Here is a 14,336-nt window from a genome sequence, read left to right as displayed (position 1 = left end):
GAGTGGAAACATCTTTTCATCCAACGATTAATTGTGTGATAGGTAGAAGTCCTCATTACACAAGGAATTGATTGAAGAATCATTGGAGCAACACTTTGGATTATCAGTTCAGAATGCTTAAAAATAGTCTTGGAAAAAGATAAACTTTGATCTAATGAGGGAAGGTCATATACCAGGAATGGTATGCACAAGAGAGTGCTGGTGAACAGAAAGACGTTGGTGTCTACCTTGAATTTGGAAGTGTTGGTTGATAACTTGATTAAGCATGTGTATAGGATGCTGATCTTCATTAATCAAGGCACCAAATCCAAGAGCAGAGATGGTATGCTCCAACTTTATTGGCTGGAAGGTGGGATTAATTAGGATTAATGCCCACTGATTAGGGTGGACATGGGTGGCCAAGAAGCCTGATTCCATGTTGTATAACTCTGACTTTGTTCCAAATTATCAGCAGCTACAATGTCCTTTCCTTTTAATAGACATATCTACCTTTAATTAACGTCAACAGTTCTAAGTAAATCTATGTGTAACATTACAGCTAATAATCAGTGTGCTTAGCATTGCCGACATGCAGAATCACAGTAATGAACAGACAGCAGAGAAACAACATCTTAGCAGCATGTCACGGAATGGAGCAAGGTGATATTTGTTTCAATAGCCTCTCTGTTTTCAAGGTTATTGGAGTTAGTCTTCCCCCTCTCTCTCTTGCCCAGGTGAATGGAATCCAATTTTCATATTCTCATTAGTAGCCTAGATGATAACAAATAACTCTCTATAAACTAGCATCAAGCATAGGAACCTTCTTGATCTGTATAGGTTAGACTGAGAAAAGTTCAAATACATGTATATTGGGAAACAGATGGATTTAATCCTTAAAAATGCCATAATGATTCAAGTAAAGAGGAAAGAGAACAACAAAAACATTACAAATCACCAACATCTGCCACATATTTTGGCATATAGCACAAGTGGTTTGTTTTATAAGTTCCTCCAATTAACTCTTTCAGAAAGAACATAATCTTATTTATGCAACAAACCATTATTGCTAATAGTTTTCAATTGCCTTTGGGTAGCTCTGAACAGGTTCCAAAAAGCTCATCTGAAAATAGGAATGAAAAGAATGTAATAATCCAACTGAGAATGTATCAGACTTTTTGAGGAGACACTTAATCCATAACATGGAAGTGTACACAAACATCAGCTACTGATAAAACTCTTCAAATGGCTGACAAAGGTTTATGAACAGCTGCTTAGGAAACAAAGTTAATCACTGAATAGATTAAGCACATGGCATTATGTATTCATTGTGAATTGGGTAGAAAATAAATAAGACCTGGATTGTTATTCCTTAAATAATTTGGAAATTAAAAAATTAAATATATGGTTGTTTTCCTTGTTCTTCTTCTGTAGTGGTTGCATATAAGGGGTAAGGTCATAACAATTGTGAAGGTTCTTTACGGCCGAAGCCTGGATATCATTAAACTCAGCCATGTCATTATTTGCTATTGTGCCATGTCATATGATGTGGATGATGATGGTCTTTCCATGACCATAATTGTTCTTGACAAGTTTTTCTACAGAAGTGGTTTGTCATGGCCTTCTTTTTGGGCTGTGTCTTTACAAGACAGGTGACACCAGCCATTACCAAGGCTCGTCAGAGATTGTCTGCCTGGCATCAGTGGTTGCATAACTATGGCTTGTGATTCACACCTGCTGCTCATATGACCATCCACTGCCTGCTCCCACAACTTCACATGACCCTGATCAAGGTTGGTGGGGGTGGATAAGCACATGATAAACCTTGCCCAAGGCTGACCCACAGGCTAGTGGAGGGAAGGAGTGCCTTACACCTCTCTTGCTAGACACAAAGACATCTCCATCCCACTACCCAATTATCCAATTACTAGACTTCAAGAATATAGGATATGAAGAAAGCAATTTGGTCTATTTTAATTCATCCACCCTAAAGATGTACAGCATCCACGTTCACATTTTATAGATCCAGCTGGTACATTTAATCTCCATTAATCATTTCAGATGTTAATGTCTATGAAGGTTCTTAGTCATCCAGGTCATTTTATATCAAGCAGCAGTAAATCAAGGCAGCTGGGCTTGCTGTGTTGTTTAGAACAACCTGCTAACAATGAGTGCAATTATTGTAAGTAGGTTGCTCTAGACAACACAGCAAGTCCAGTTGCCTTGATTTACTGCTGCTTGATATTCAGATGTTAATATACATTCATGCATAAAAAGCTTACTATAATCAGTCCTAAATGTATCTTTAACCATGTAACACAATATTTAGACTATTAAAGTTCATAGCAGTTCTCTACATTTGTCTTTTACATGCTCTTTGGAATCCTATGCAGTTTGATATTTCTTCCAGATTTCCTGCTGTGTTGAAGCTGGTTTGATAAGGAGGTTTTTCTGATAAGAACAGTCTGCAAAACAACAATAACAGTCTTGATTTTGCAGTACCATGAATCTCAGGCCCACAGACAAAGGAACTACTGAAATATGGAACCAAATATACTCCAAATTACTGAAAATCTATTGAAAATTTACAAACAGGTAATTATACAAACAGATAAGTGAGATAGAGAAAATGAACTACAGGAAATAAAAATTTAAACAGCAAAGTAGACTCTAATCTAACTCTCTCTGATTTTGTAAAATTCCCTTCATCAGAGCCTGCTATTCCTCCCACCTCTCTTTCCCACTGGTTGCTTATAAACACTCTCTACAATATTGGTTGCTCAACTCACTGGGACTCTACTACCTGCAAGATTCAAGTGAGCCTCATCTTAACAGGACACTCATTTCTTGATATCTATGTGAACATCCCATAAATTGAAATTCATTTATTCCACAACAATTTCTGAGCAAATTGCTGAACACTTCAAGTTTATTGGCACTATGTCAATTTGCATAAAGTTCACAACAATCCTAAAGTTTTTTACCCCTGTGATTCTGTTTTTGAGCTTTGATGCCAGTTACTGATGCTCCCTCTGTAGATCTCCTTCATTATATTGTTGGTTTCTACATAAAACATAATGATTTTCACTTCTATTCCACGTTCCTCTCCAGCACTGGCGAGATGTTTGTAACACTGCTGATTGGCATGTGTCATTGCTTTCAGGATTCATGTTTGTGGCTGCAGAGAATAGGACTGATCCCCTAACTACACTGTATCCCAGCCCTTCCTTATCACTTCCCCATCTTAAAGGGTCCGAATATTTTATTATGTTGTTTTACTCATCATCTCTGCAGTCTCTGCTCGCATTCATGCGATGTGTAAGAATTTCTTACCTGTTAGTCAAGTGCCAAGGCATAACTTGCTGAACTTTCAACCCGCCTCACTTGTAATCGTGCTCTTCTATTATTCTTGACCAACTTATTCTGCCTAATGTAATCTGTGATTGGCTCCTGGAACAATGTGACTACGTAACATGCCAACTAATCTTCAACCCCCTGGGCTGCAGCTCATCAACCCTGAGCAGTTCCTAACTGCTGATATGGTTGCTATGGAGCACAGTGGCTTCTGTCAGCTTCAGCATATTACAGTTGCATCATCACTGACTTTATCATGCCTAAGTTCATTAATGTTTTAATACAACCAAATTAACATTTATAATTTAATGTTGCACAGTTTCCTCATCTTATCAGTCCTTTACTCAAATCCATTCTTCATGGACATTATACTCAATGCTGCACATTGCGATGATCATCTACTTGAATAGAACAGACGGGGTTCCTTCCTACTGCTGAATACATTCTGGCTCTGTGAGTTTGCAAGGATATTATCTGAATCAGTGAACTTCATTTTGGCAATGGCAGTGTCAAGTGATGAACATATTTATTTGTCTACTTTGCATATTTCTAGTATCCATTTTCTCTGCATGGGCTAAAAGCTTATCAATATAAATGCAGCTGTGACTTGCATCACAATTTTGCCCAGGCACATTAGATATGATACACCATCTGTAGTGTCTGCACAGTGGTTGAATTTTCAGACTGTTGTTAAACTTTTTTTTAACTCAGGAAAGGAATGGAGTTTGTGCATCTATTAAAATGTACAGATTTTGTTCATATTCTCAAATCCATGGAAATGGCAAGTTGGCATTGTTTGTTCCTGATGCTTTTGCAATCCAAAAGTTCTTTGGAAGTTAAGAATGAGGCATAAAACTTGTTGCTTAAGATTATTAATTTTATTAAGCATTGCAGAAACCAAGGAAATGAGAAATGCAGAGGGTAGGAAGGAAAGAGCAGAGAAAGAGTGGGAAAGAGAGCATAAAAATAGAGAAGTGAATGAACAAAGCGGTCTGGTCTTCTTATACCAAACCACCAGTTCCAATGAAATTCCAACAATGTCAACCAATGAAATAGCCAGATTCAAGTAATGTGACACCTGCCACTGAAACCAAGAAGTTTCCAGAAAAATACAGAGGCAACTGCAACCAATGGAAAGCTCACTGAACAATCACATGTATATAGGTGATTATATAAAAATACAAACAAGCATAAGTTAAACTACAGGAAAAGTAACATTTCTGCAGCCCAATCTAACAGTATTGATTCTAAAGCTCTGACAGAAAAACATAGTTTCAGTCGACTCCTCAACGAGCTTTCACTGTCACTCTTTATACTTGACATGTATTTCTACTTTGCTCTGGAAACCAATCCAGTCTTTGGTCATACTTTAGATTTCAGGCTTTTGCCTGCGTAAATGTTGAAGTGAAGTGAAAGCATCCGAAGTTCTGTTAGGAGAAGTAAGAGTGAGAGTGAGGGCAGTTTTGAAGGCAGCTCTGTCCCGTTTCAAAGGGAATTTTTGTCTAGCTTCAGGGAATGTAACAATTTAGCCATCACATTAAAAAAACACAAAAATAAAGCAATAAAATGAAAAGAATTCTAAAGCAAAATTGTGTGACCAGAGGAAATTTGAAATGACACAAAAAAGAGATATGTATTCTAATATACGTATTCCATATTTTTTGTGTGATGTTGCCCTATATGCCCCTAGAAATAGTGTAGCGGGACTTCATCTGCATAGTAATACTGCACTACTTCACATCCAAAGCACATCCTGTTCTTCCTAAAGCAGGCGTGCTATCCCAAAATGAAGAAGCCTATCGCAGATGCGTACATAATTCCAACCTGATGTTTCCTCTGTTTGTTTTATTATATATATAAAAGCATAATATTAGTTGCTAATCCTGCCAATATTAATATTAAAATAGGCGCCTCTGGCACTGACGGGAGACGGCAAAGACCCCACTTTGCCCCTTCTGCGTTGTAATATCCGTGTTTGTACCACGTCCGCTGACCGCTGACTCACACTAATGGTGAAAGGTTTAACGTGAATTGTAAATCAGAGTACGTGGACAAGAACATCTAACTTTTGTGAAATGCCTTAGGAAAGATGAAGTGCATCATATAAACGAATCAAATTCATCAAACTGCAAGACAGACGGGGGAAGTTGTTAGACGGTATGTAATAAACAGGGAATGCCAGTAAAAGAAAGAAAAGTCAGTAGACGATTATGAAAATAAAATCACAGTGGTTGGTGTGATTCTGAGCTTTTCGAGCTTTTGTTTCTGCCGTTTTGAAGAGGCTGGGTAGCTCGGGTCCCTGGGGATCCCCGTGCCTCTGACTGACCTTGCTCCTATTAGGGCAGGGCTGAATTTCAGACCCTGGAGGCTGCTGCAGACAAAAGGCTGGGTTCAGGCGGGCAGGTGCATAGACTCGATCGGAAATGTTTACCGCTGAATAGAGGAGGACCTTTCTTTCCAAACGAGCATTACATTTCACCAGATCAGAGAGCTTTCTTCAAAACCAACCTGCCTCACCTAAGGAAATGTGCCTGTGCTCTAGTCTTAGTAATAATTTCTTGTTGGCCCTCTGCAGCTTTCTCGTTAAGTTATTATTAAGATGGAAACCTATGAAATTCCTTGTCATGTAATATAATAACGGAACATTTTGATAAAATATACTGTTCTAGTTTTATTATAGAAAGTTTTGTGCAACTTGGTATGTGGTACGTAATTCAAGCCGTCAGATTTATTTAAAAATACTGAAAATTAAGTCAAAGCGCAAGTTATTTAAGATTCTGGATTGCAAAGGTGCAATTAAATGGCATGTAGGTTCAACTAGATCTGAATTGACAAATAAAGATCTGGTACTAGACAACTTTACGGATCTGCACAGTAGCGTTCAGTGTAAGTGAAAACAAGAGGCCCATTGCCTCCTCCCGTTGAAATCGTGAACCGTAAAAGACCATAAGACAGGAGTACCATTAGGCCATTCGGCTCATGGAATCACTGAATCTGCTCCGCCATTCCATGACAGCTGATTTATCTTCCCTCTGAACCCCCTTCTTCGGTATTCTCGCCATAACATTGTCGCACTTACTAATCAATAACCTATCAACTTTCGCTTTAAATACGTATACCCAATGACTTGGCCTCCAGGCCAGTCCATGGCAATGAAATCTACAGATTCGCTATCCTCTGGCTAAAGAAAATCCTCCTCATCTCTGTTCTAACGGGACGTCCATGTATTCTGACGCTACGCCCTCTGGTCCTCGACTCCCTTGTAAATCGAAATGTCCTCTCCACGTCCACTCTATCTAGGCCTTTTAATTTTCTTAAGGTTTTTCCCTCATTCTTCTGAAGTCCAATGAGTACAAGCCTGCCATCAAACATTCCTCATTATTCCTCTTTCATTCTGGAATAATTCCCGCAAACCTCCTCTGGATCGTCTCCAATAACAGCGAAACCGGGCCCAAAACTACTTACAATATTCCAAATGAGGTCTGACCTTACAAAACCTCAGTATTATATCCTTAACTTGAAATTATGCAGCATAGAACATCTTAATTAGTTTAGATAGTACCTCTATAAACCGTCTCAATTCCTCAAGTTAATTAAAGTATTGCCCTGAAACAACAAGGGCTTCTCTGACTTCAATATGCTGCTGGACCAGCTGAGCCTTCAGGTAGACACTTCCTATTTAGTTAATTATATATAGTTGGACTTCTTATTGCTATTCAGTGACCCTTCCCAGCAGCTATTTTGTTACTTGAGAGAAGGAATGAGTTGATTGCTCATCATTCAATTTCCTACCAATTCCCTCAATAAAAAGGTAATTGAATACCTCTGGACTTGGAAATAAAAGGCTAACCGACAGCATGAATCTTGGTTGTGAAGATGTTTCCTTCGGAGAAACATTTTTAACTGGTCTGGCTGAATTTGGTTAACTCCGCACCACTGTCCTACGAATTATGAACAGGCAATAAACGCTGACATTGTTGACAAGATTCACATTCCCAGTCACATACGTGGGGAAAAAAAATTATAACTTGGTTGCGATACTGGAGGTTTATCGCTTATCATGAAGTTGGTCGCATTCAAATTGGAAGAAAGAGACTCGCTCGCATCCTGATTTTATTTGGAAATGCAATATTATTGTGTGGATTAATAGACTTCTTCAAATCTTTCCATGGTTTTCATGCATTGGTTGCTACTTTCTTAAGCAGAAATTGTACTGCCAGGATTTCTTATATTTAATTTTATGTGTGAGTAAAACTTATTTCGCGTACATTTTAGGCGAAACATTTTGCTGTCTTAGAAAACTGCTTACTACTTACAATTATTTGTATAATATATTAGACTTGCTAAGCAAAAAAAAAACCCCTGCATTCTGGACTTTTTATAACGTTAAAATCAAACATTCATCTGCGCATATTTAATCTTACAGCATCCCATATTGTTGCCTGGGTTCAAAGCATTTTGCTTTACATTACGCAGTGACCCATCCTCACTTCCTCTATAAGTAGATGAGAGAAACGCGGAAAGGTCTTTGTCTGCACGGGCATTTGGGGTTGAGGTCGGGAGGAATCCTCCTCACGCAGAGGATTGTGAATCTTTCGATTCTCGGCTGCAGGAGGCTGCGGTTATTAAATTAGTGAATGCGTTGAAAATTGAGATGGCCATTTTGATTAAAATCCGAAGACTTGGAGGCGGGACGATTAAACCAGTAGATCGGTCATGATCTCGTCCAATGGTAGAGCGGCCTCGAGAGTCATGTGGTCTTTTCCTGTTCCCATTTGCAACACTCTTCGCAGGATCAGACCCGACGCTTGGTAACAGCACATCAGGAAATGGATAAAACCAAGTGTTTAGGCCTAAATTAAAGGATGATTTACTTTGGTGTGGGGGAAAGTCATCGTTATACATGCAGTACCTAATGCAAGACACTGTGGTCCACTTTCAGGCTGAAGTGCCACAGCTCCAGTTGAAAACAATTGGAAATATAATAGACAGTAGTTGCAGGAGTAGGCCATTCGGCCCCTCTAGCCAGCACCGCCATTCACAGTGATCATGGCTGATCATACACAATCAGTACCCCGTTCCTGCCCTCTCCCCATATCCCTTGACCCCGCTATCTATAAGAGCTCTATCTAACTCTCTCTTGAATGCATCCAGAGACTTGGCCTCCACTGCCTTCTGGGGCAGATCATTCCACATATCCACCACTCTCTGGGTGAAAAAGTTTTTCCGCATCTCTGTTCAACCCCTTATTCTTAAACTGTGGCCTCTAGTTCTGGACTCACCCATCAGCGGGAACATGCTTCCTGCCTCCAGCGTGTCCAATCCCTTAAAAATCTTATATGTTTCAATCAGATCCCCTCTCATCCTTCTAAGCAACACACTTCCAATAAATTTAAGGTACATTAATGTATCTAAATAGGTGATTAGCGCTTAAAGAATGCATTAAATGTATTTAATGTGTAGTATAATTTTGTGACGTACACGACGTCATTTTGCAGATATGATTGATTGGAAGCCTGTGAGACAGTCGCGAATACTTGTTTTATTTTCTGAAAACATAATAGTTATAAAACGACTTACTACCTATAAAGCAGAATGTATTGACTATTTTGATCGAAGATGCGGAGGTCTTGGCGTATGTTTGTTTTGTTCCCGACCGTGGCTAAGTCCTTAGGACTGACCACGTGGTTGTTATTTTCCTGCCGTTGGCGATGCCGTGTTGTCAGCCCTTCCACAGTTGAGATGAATGATGCTGTTTTTTTCTCCCTTTCAAGGCAGCTAAAGGCGGGTTCTATCTCAAACACGTGCACTTACAACAAGATTGTCTATACCACCTGGCTGGATCACAAATGGAAGATTTGGCTGAAAGTACTCAGCGAAACTGTCCATCCTGGGAGAAGGGGCGGGATGTTCCTTTGCAAATAGATCAGCTGTAGGTTTAAACTCATGAATTGATACTAAATAAATCAAGGTTTTAGTTTTATTTCATGATATTCACTCTTCTAAATTTACTAGAATAATTTGAAATGCTTTAAGGCCATATCCAATGCCCCTTGGAGTTCGCTGATGTTTTGTAAAGCATGTTTCGTTTACTTAATGCTTCCTCCACCGTAGATTTTTTGCCTTCCCTTTTTTTGGCGGTAGGCGGGGATGACTTCATGTATACACTTGTATTTCATTCCCTAATGACAGTGCTACCACCTTCCTCTTATCCGCAGAACGTCAATTGTCAGTCAAAAGGTCTTCCCTGTGACTGACTGCCTTAAGAGTTCGTATAAATTCAGTCTGTTTGAAGGAGATGTTTCTCATTTTTATATCCGGAGGTGTTCAAAGGACGTTGTATTCCAAGTTATATTTGTGATTATTAAAGCGTAAAAATTGTCAAAAAAAAATCAGCCGGCAGATTTGAAGTTCCATATATAAAATCTGACCTCAAAGTAACTTAATGTATTTATTCAATGGCAGAACGGTGATTGTTCAATTATAATCGTGGCATGATACACAGGTAGGAGTTTACGATTCGCAGGCAGTAGTTTATATATTAATATATTTTAGAAAAATAGGCAAATTTTATACAAATTCATTCTAAAATGCACACCATAATATTTCAACCACAGATTAAGTGAATTTCTTCCAAATGAAATTTAGTGCTTTAAAAATCAAATGAAGCGGAGACCAAGTAATTTGTAAAAACGTTAAAATCTTTATTTACAAAATCGTGTATGAAAACCAAAGCATTAAACTTGAGAGGAATACATAATAGAATAAACTCTTTATATACAAAAAATACATCTTCATATGAATGCTTCTTTTTTTGAATAAATAACATACGGCGGCGTCCTGCGAGATGGGTCTGAAACGCCATGTCCAAAAGCCGAGCCTCTCAGAACTGCGCTGGAGGTCGGGATCCATTATGCATGAACCCCGCTTCTTGTCTCCTTTCTCTGTTCCTTTCATCCTATTGTCAGGGCGTTCAAACTAAATTTCCACGCTCATTTTTCTTCATTAGGACTTTACAAATTGTAAAGCTGACTTTTCACCTCGTCTGCAGCAACAAATCTCTCTCTCTCTTTGACCCTAAATCACATTAACAGAGGCCGGTGTCTATTCCGCGAAGACCGACAAAGAAAGCTTTTGTAGAAATCAGAAAAGTGCACAGAGGGAAAAAGTTTAAGACGGTTTGAAAAAGCTGACAACTCTTTAGAGCGCTGCTAATCATTTTACTTCTAACCTCAGCATCTGAAACAAAGAGCAAATTGACAAAATGTTCTTGTTCCGTTGTTTTTCTATCTAAATAAAGTAACTACCAGTGTATATAATATATGTAAGTCAATACCCTACTGGTTATTCTTGCTGACAATTGTTTAAAAGCAAAACATCGATCATGCAATTTAAGGCATATTTGTGAAACAGTCAGTTGGTAATTTTTTCAATGGTAATCATTGAAACAGGACACATCATTGAGGAAATCTTTCTGTATAGTGCGGAATGTAAAGATGCTGTCAGATTGTCTTTTATATGCATAGTCCTCTGAGGTGGAGGGACTAGCAGGGCTGGAAGCACAAGTAGTTGCAGGTGATGGGGAAGGTGTTGTCACCCATGAACCCGCGTCACTGCCCGGACTAGGAGGGTCGACCGTCTTCAGGTAACTGGGCAGCATCACTTGCTTCCGGCCGCCGTCCACACACTGATCGGCCAACCTCAGCGTTTCAGACAGAGCCCAAATGTAATTATGAGCAAATCGCAGAGTTTCAATCTTTGTGAGTTTGGCGTCGTCGGGAAAAGTTGGCAGAACCCCGCGGAGGTTATCCAGGGCCGAGTTCAGGTTGTGCATCCTGTTCCTTTCTCGGTCGTTGGCCTTAGTTCTCCGACTCCTCTTCACCAAATGAAGGCTGGCTTGAGGATTTGCTTTCGACCGGCCTCTTGGTTTGCGCTTCTTGTCTCTGGGATCGTCTGGTCTCTCACGGTCTGAACTAGGCGTCTGCGCGGCCAGCAGCTCCGCTGAGGGGTTACTCGCTGACGATAAAGGTGAAGCAATGATGAAACTTACACTATCTTCTTCATCTGTCAGCGGGAAAGCAAGCTCGCTGTTCTCATAGTCAGAATAGGAGCACTCCATCCTGCAGGGATAAAAGGTAGCAAAGGGAGTTCAATTGAATAGTTTTACTTTAACATCACAGCTTTTCAAACATCGAGAGAGAGAGAGAGAGAGAGAGAGAGAGAGAGAGAGAGAGAGAGAGAGAGAGAGAGAGAGAGAGAGAGAGAGAGAGAGAGAGAGAGAGAGAGAGAGAGAGAGAGAGAGAGAGAGAGAGAGAGAGAGAGAGAGAGAGAGAGAGAGAGAGAGAGAGAGAGAGAGAGAGAGAGAGAGAGAGAGAGAGAGAGAAATTTCAAATAGGGCGAATGTGCCCCGATACTTACCTTGAGAACGGGATCAACAGTGAGAAGGATGGATCCAGGATTTTGTTGAAGTTCTTTCTGTTGCAATGATTACTTCGAACGACACGCGACTTCAGTTGTTTTCTTCTGATCTTGGTGCAATAAGCTCGTGTGAGCAGCGAGTTTGGCACACGACAAAATAAAACGGTTTATATACGCTCTGAAACAATAAACCCCCCCACCCCTGGAATAGGAGAATGACTACATCAGGTCTGTCCCGTGCCACGCTCCCTGCAATTTGCATAATCTTTGTCTCTATATCCACCTACACCCCCACCCCTTGGCACTGGCGGCGTTCCCGGGAGCGTGCCTCTAATTAATGCACTGTCCTAACCGACCAATGTGAGGAACATTTGGGATCTGCGGCACGCGATATGGACCAATAAGAATTCGCGTTTGTATTGCCGCCACGCGATCCAGGGCCCCGCCCGGTGAGGTTCATTAGTCCGCGACGGAGAGCACCGATTAACCCCGCGGGTCAGGCACGCTCCCAACTTGTAGCCTGCACCACACAGTAACTCTTCGAGTTCCGCGCCCAGACTTTAAACAAATTGTGCGTTGAAGGAATGCCCATAGTTAGATTTTCACTGACCACGCTGGAGGAAATATTTTGTCGTGATGTTGAATTTTACAGCACTTTAACTGCAAACTTTCCGATCCTTATGGAAAAGTTTGGATGTCCACAGCCTCTAAATCTGGCGCGGGTCTCATCTGGGTTCACAATAGATACATACCTCAATAGCCCATTATAAAATATCACTCAAAGAGATTAGTATTTTAAAATTTAGGCCATGTGGTTTTGGTTTACATTAAGAAAATTGCATATCAGTGAAAATAATCAGTCCGCACGTAGGCACAGTGATTAACAGCCCTAATTGGAACGACGTTTCTGTGGTATCTGTTATATTCCCTTGTCCTTGCATCTATGTGTAGCAATTTTAATATATTTTTGCTCACATAGTTATCTTCAAGGCACACTTTAATTAAAGACAAATAATGGGAATATTACCGTTGTCTAATCCAACGGAATAATTTTTATACCTATGTTTTACACTTATCAACAGGGTAAATCGTGACGAACTTTACCATTGTCTTGGAGCGGGAGTGGGGGATTACTGCTATTTTATGCAGATGTCTGGATTACTATACCCGTTCTGAGAAAGACTTGAAAACGGTAACACCCTTTAGGAAACACGTTGGGATATACACAATTGTAAGATATTCAGGGTTAATTATGCATTTAGTAACTAATATTAGCGAAACATTTATCAGATCTCTGTAGGTGGTTGACCAGAACGGAGCGCTTAGGCTGGATGTAATTGAGCCAGTGATATTTACTTACGTGATCTGCTTTCGAGCGACATTGCTGTCTTCCCTCCTTTTTTTTGTGTGATCTTCAACCGGGGCAGTCACCAAGCCATAGGTCAGCAGGAGAGAAACCATTTCCAACATTAGAACGGGCACACGTCTATTTTAGTTATTGCACACACCCCACTTCACAGAATCCAGGATTTGGGTAAAGCTTATCTGCTACTTTCTATTCAGCGAGTCGGCCAGGATTACAGACAATCAAGGGCGAATACTGTGCAAGGAAGAATAGGAAATTAAGATTATCTGGCTCGTTTTATAGAGTTAGCACGGATTAAGGGGCTGAATGATCTCATTCTGTACCGAAATAATTCGATGGCCTTTTGTGCCCATACGTTTTATTCGCCGAAAGATGAGGTGAAATCCCACAAATCCAAAAACGACGAGGCGTCTGCGGTTATAACGTTACGAAACAGCAACTTTTTACTTCTTTTGTAAATATAATACTTAAATATTCTGATATTAGAAGTCGGACAAATAAGGGGAGATGAAAAGCCTACGGTTCTTTATCGCCAAGAATAATTTCTGAGCTGAAAATATATATTAATATATTAAATGTGAACAAAATATTATATTTATTAGATTATCCAAGACCACAATCAAGTTTATATGGAGTTTTGAATCAGGTATAGTGGTGAAGTGGTATATACTTAAGAGAAAAAAGTGAAAAACATACTTACAGTTATGAGTCAGATGAAAAAAGAGACATGTTCAAGAGTATACCCCGAATTCCACGAAAGAAAAGAATGATTACATTGCAGGTCCTACTGTCTTATTCTAATAGTCCGGCCAGAAACTCTTTTACACCGCCTGGCTAAAATGGCGCGCCCGTCGGATAATCAGTTCGTGTGAAGGAGAGGTGAATGATTATTTTTTTTAACAAGATAGTTTTATCATAATTGTCAATTTCCAAAAGTGGCATATTAGAACAGCTCCAGTGACCGTTTGACTCTCGTTATAAATTATATTGCAAACTGGGATTTCCACCTAATTTGTCGGGTGACGGGAGAAATGCTGACAACTTTTCTCAATAAATTTGACACTCGAATGGGCAAGGATTACAATGCAAAGAGTGATTAGTATTTCGCTCCGATAATACTTGGGAATGGTGCCGAACTAAAATGAAAGAACTGTATTTACAGACCAAACGCACTTCGCGTGAACTACATGTCGACAATATAGTCACTCCTCGCAACATTTAT

General features: G+C 39.9%; 1 protein-coding gene across 1 annotated transcript; it reads right to left on the bottom strand.

Annotated features, from left to right (window-relative positions):
• Nucleotides 1–10,759: 10,759 nt before the first annotated feature.
• neurog1 (neurogenin 1) lies at nucleotides 10,760–11,835 on the bottom strand. Its single transcript, XM_059989863.1, has 2 exons — nucleotides 11,749–11,835; nucleotides 10,760–11,450 (listed from the first exon to the last, which is right to left on the bottom strand). The coding sequence occupies exon 2, from the start codon at nucleotides 11,447–11,449 to the stop codon at nucleotides 10,760–10,762; it is 690 nt and encodes a 229-aa protein (XP_059845846.1). The 5' UTR covers nucleotide 11,450; nucleotides 11,749–11,835.
• Nucleotides 11,836–14,336: the final 2,501 nt, after the last annotated feature.

This window comes from Hypanus sabinus, chromosome 15 (genome assembly GCF_030144855.1).
Source record: "Hypanus sabinus isolate sHypSab1 chromosome 15, sHypSab1.hap1, whole genome shotgun sequence".
NCBI lineage: Eukaryota > Metazoa > Chordata > Chondrichthyes > Myliobatiformes > Dasyatidae > Hypanus > Hypanus sabinus.
Note: the sequence above shows the minus strand (reverse complement) of the source record. Positions and strands in the feature narration are given on the sequence as shown.

Coding starts and splice junctions, on each gene's coding strand:
- neurog1 (XM_059989863.1), bottom strand. CDS start 11,449: ATGGAGTGCTCCTATTCTGACTATGAGAACAGCGAGCTTGCTTTCCCG.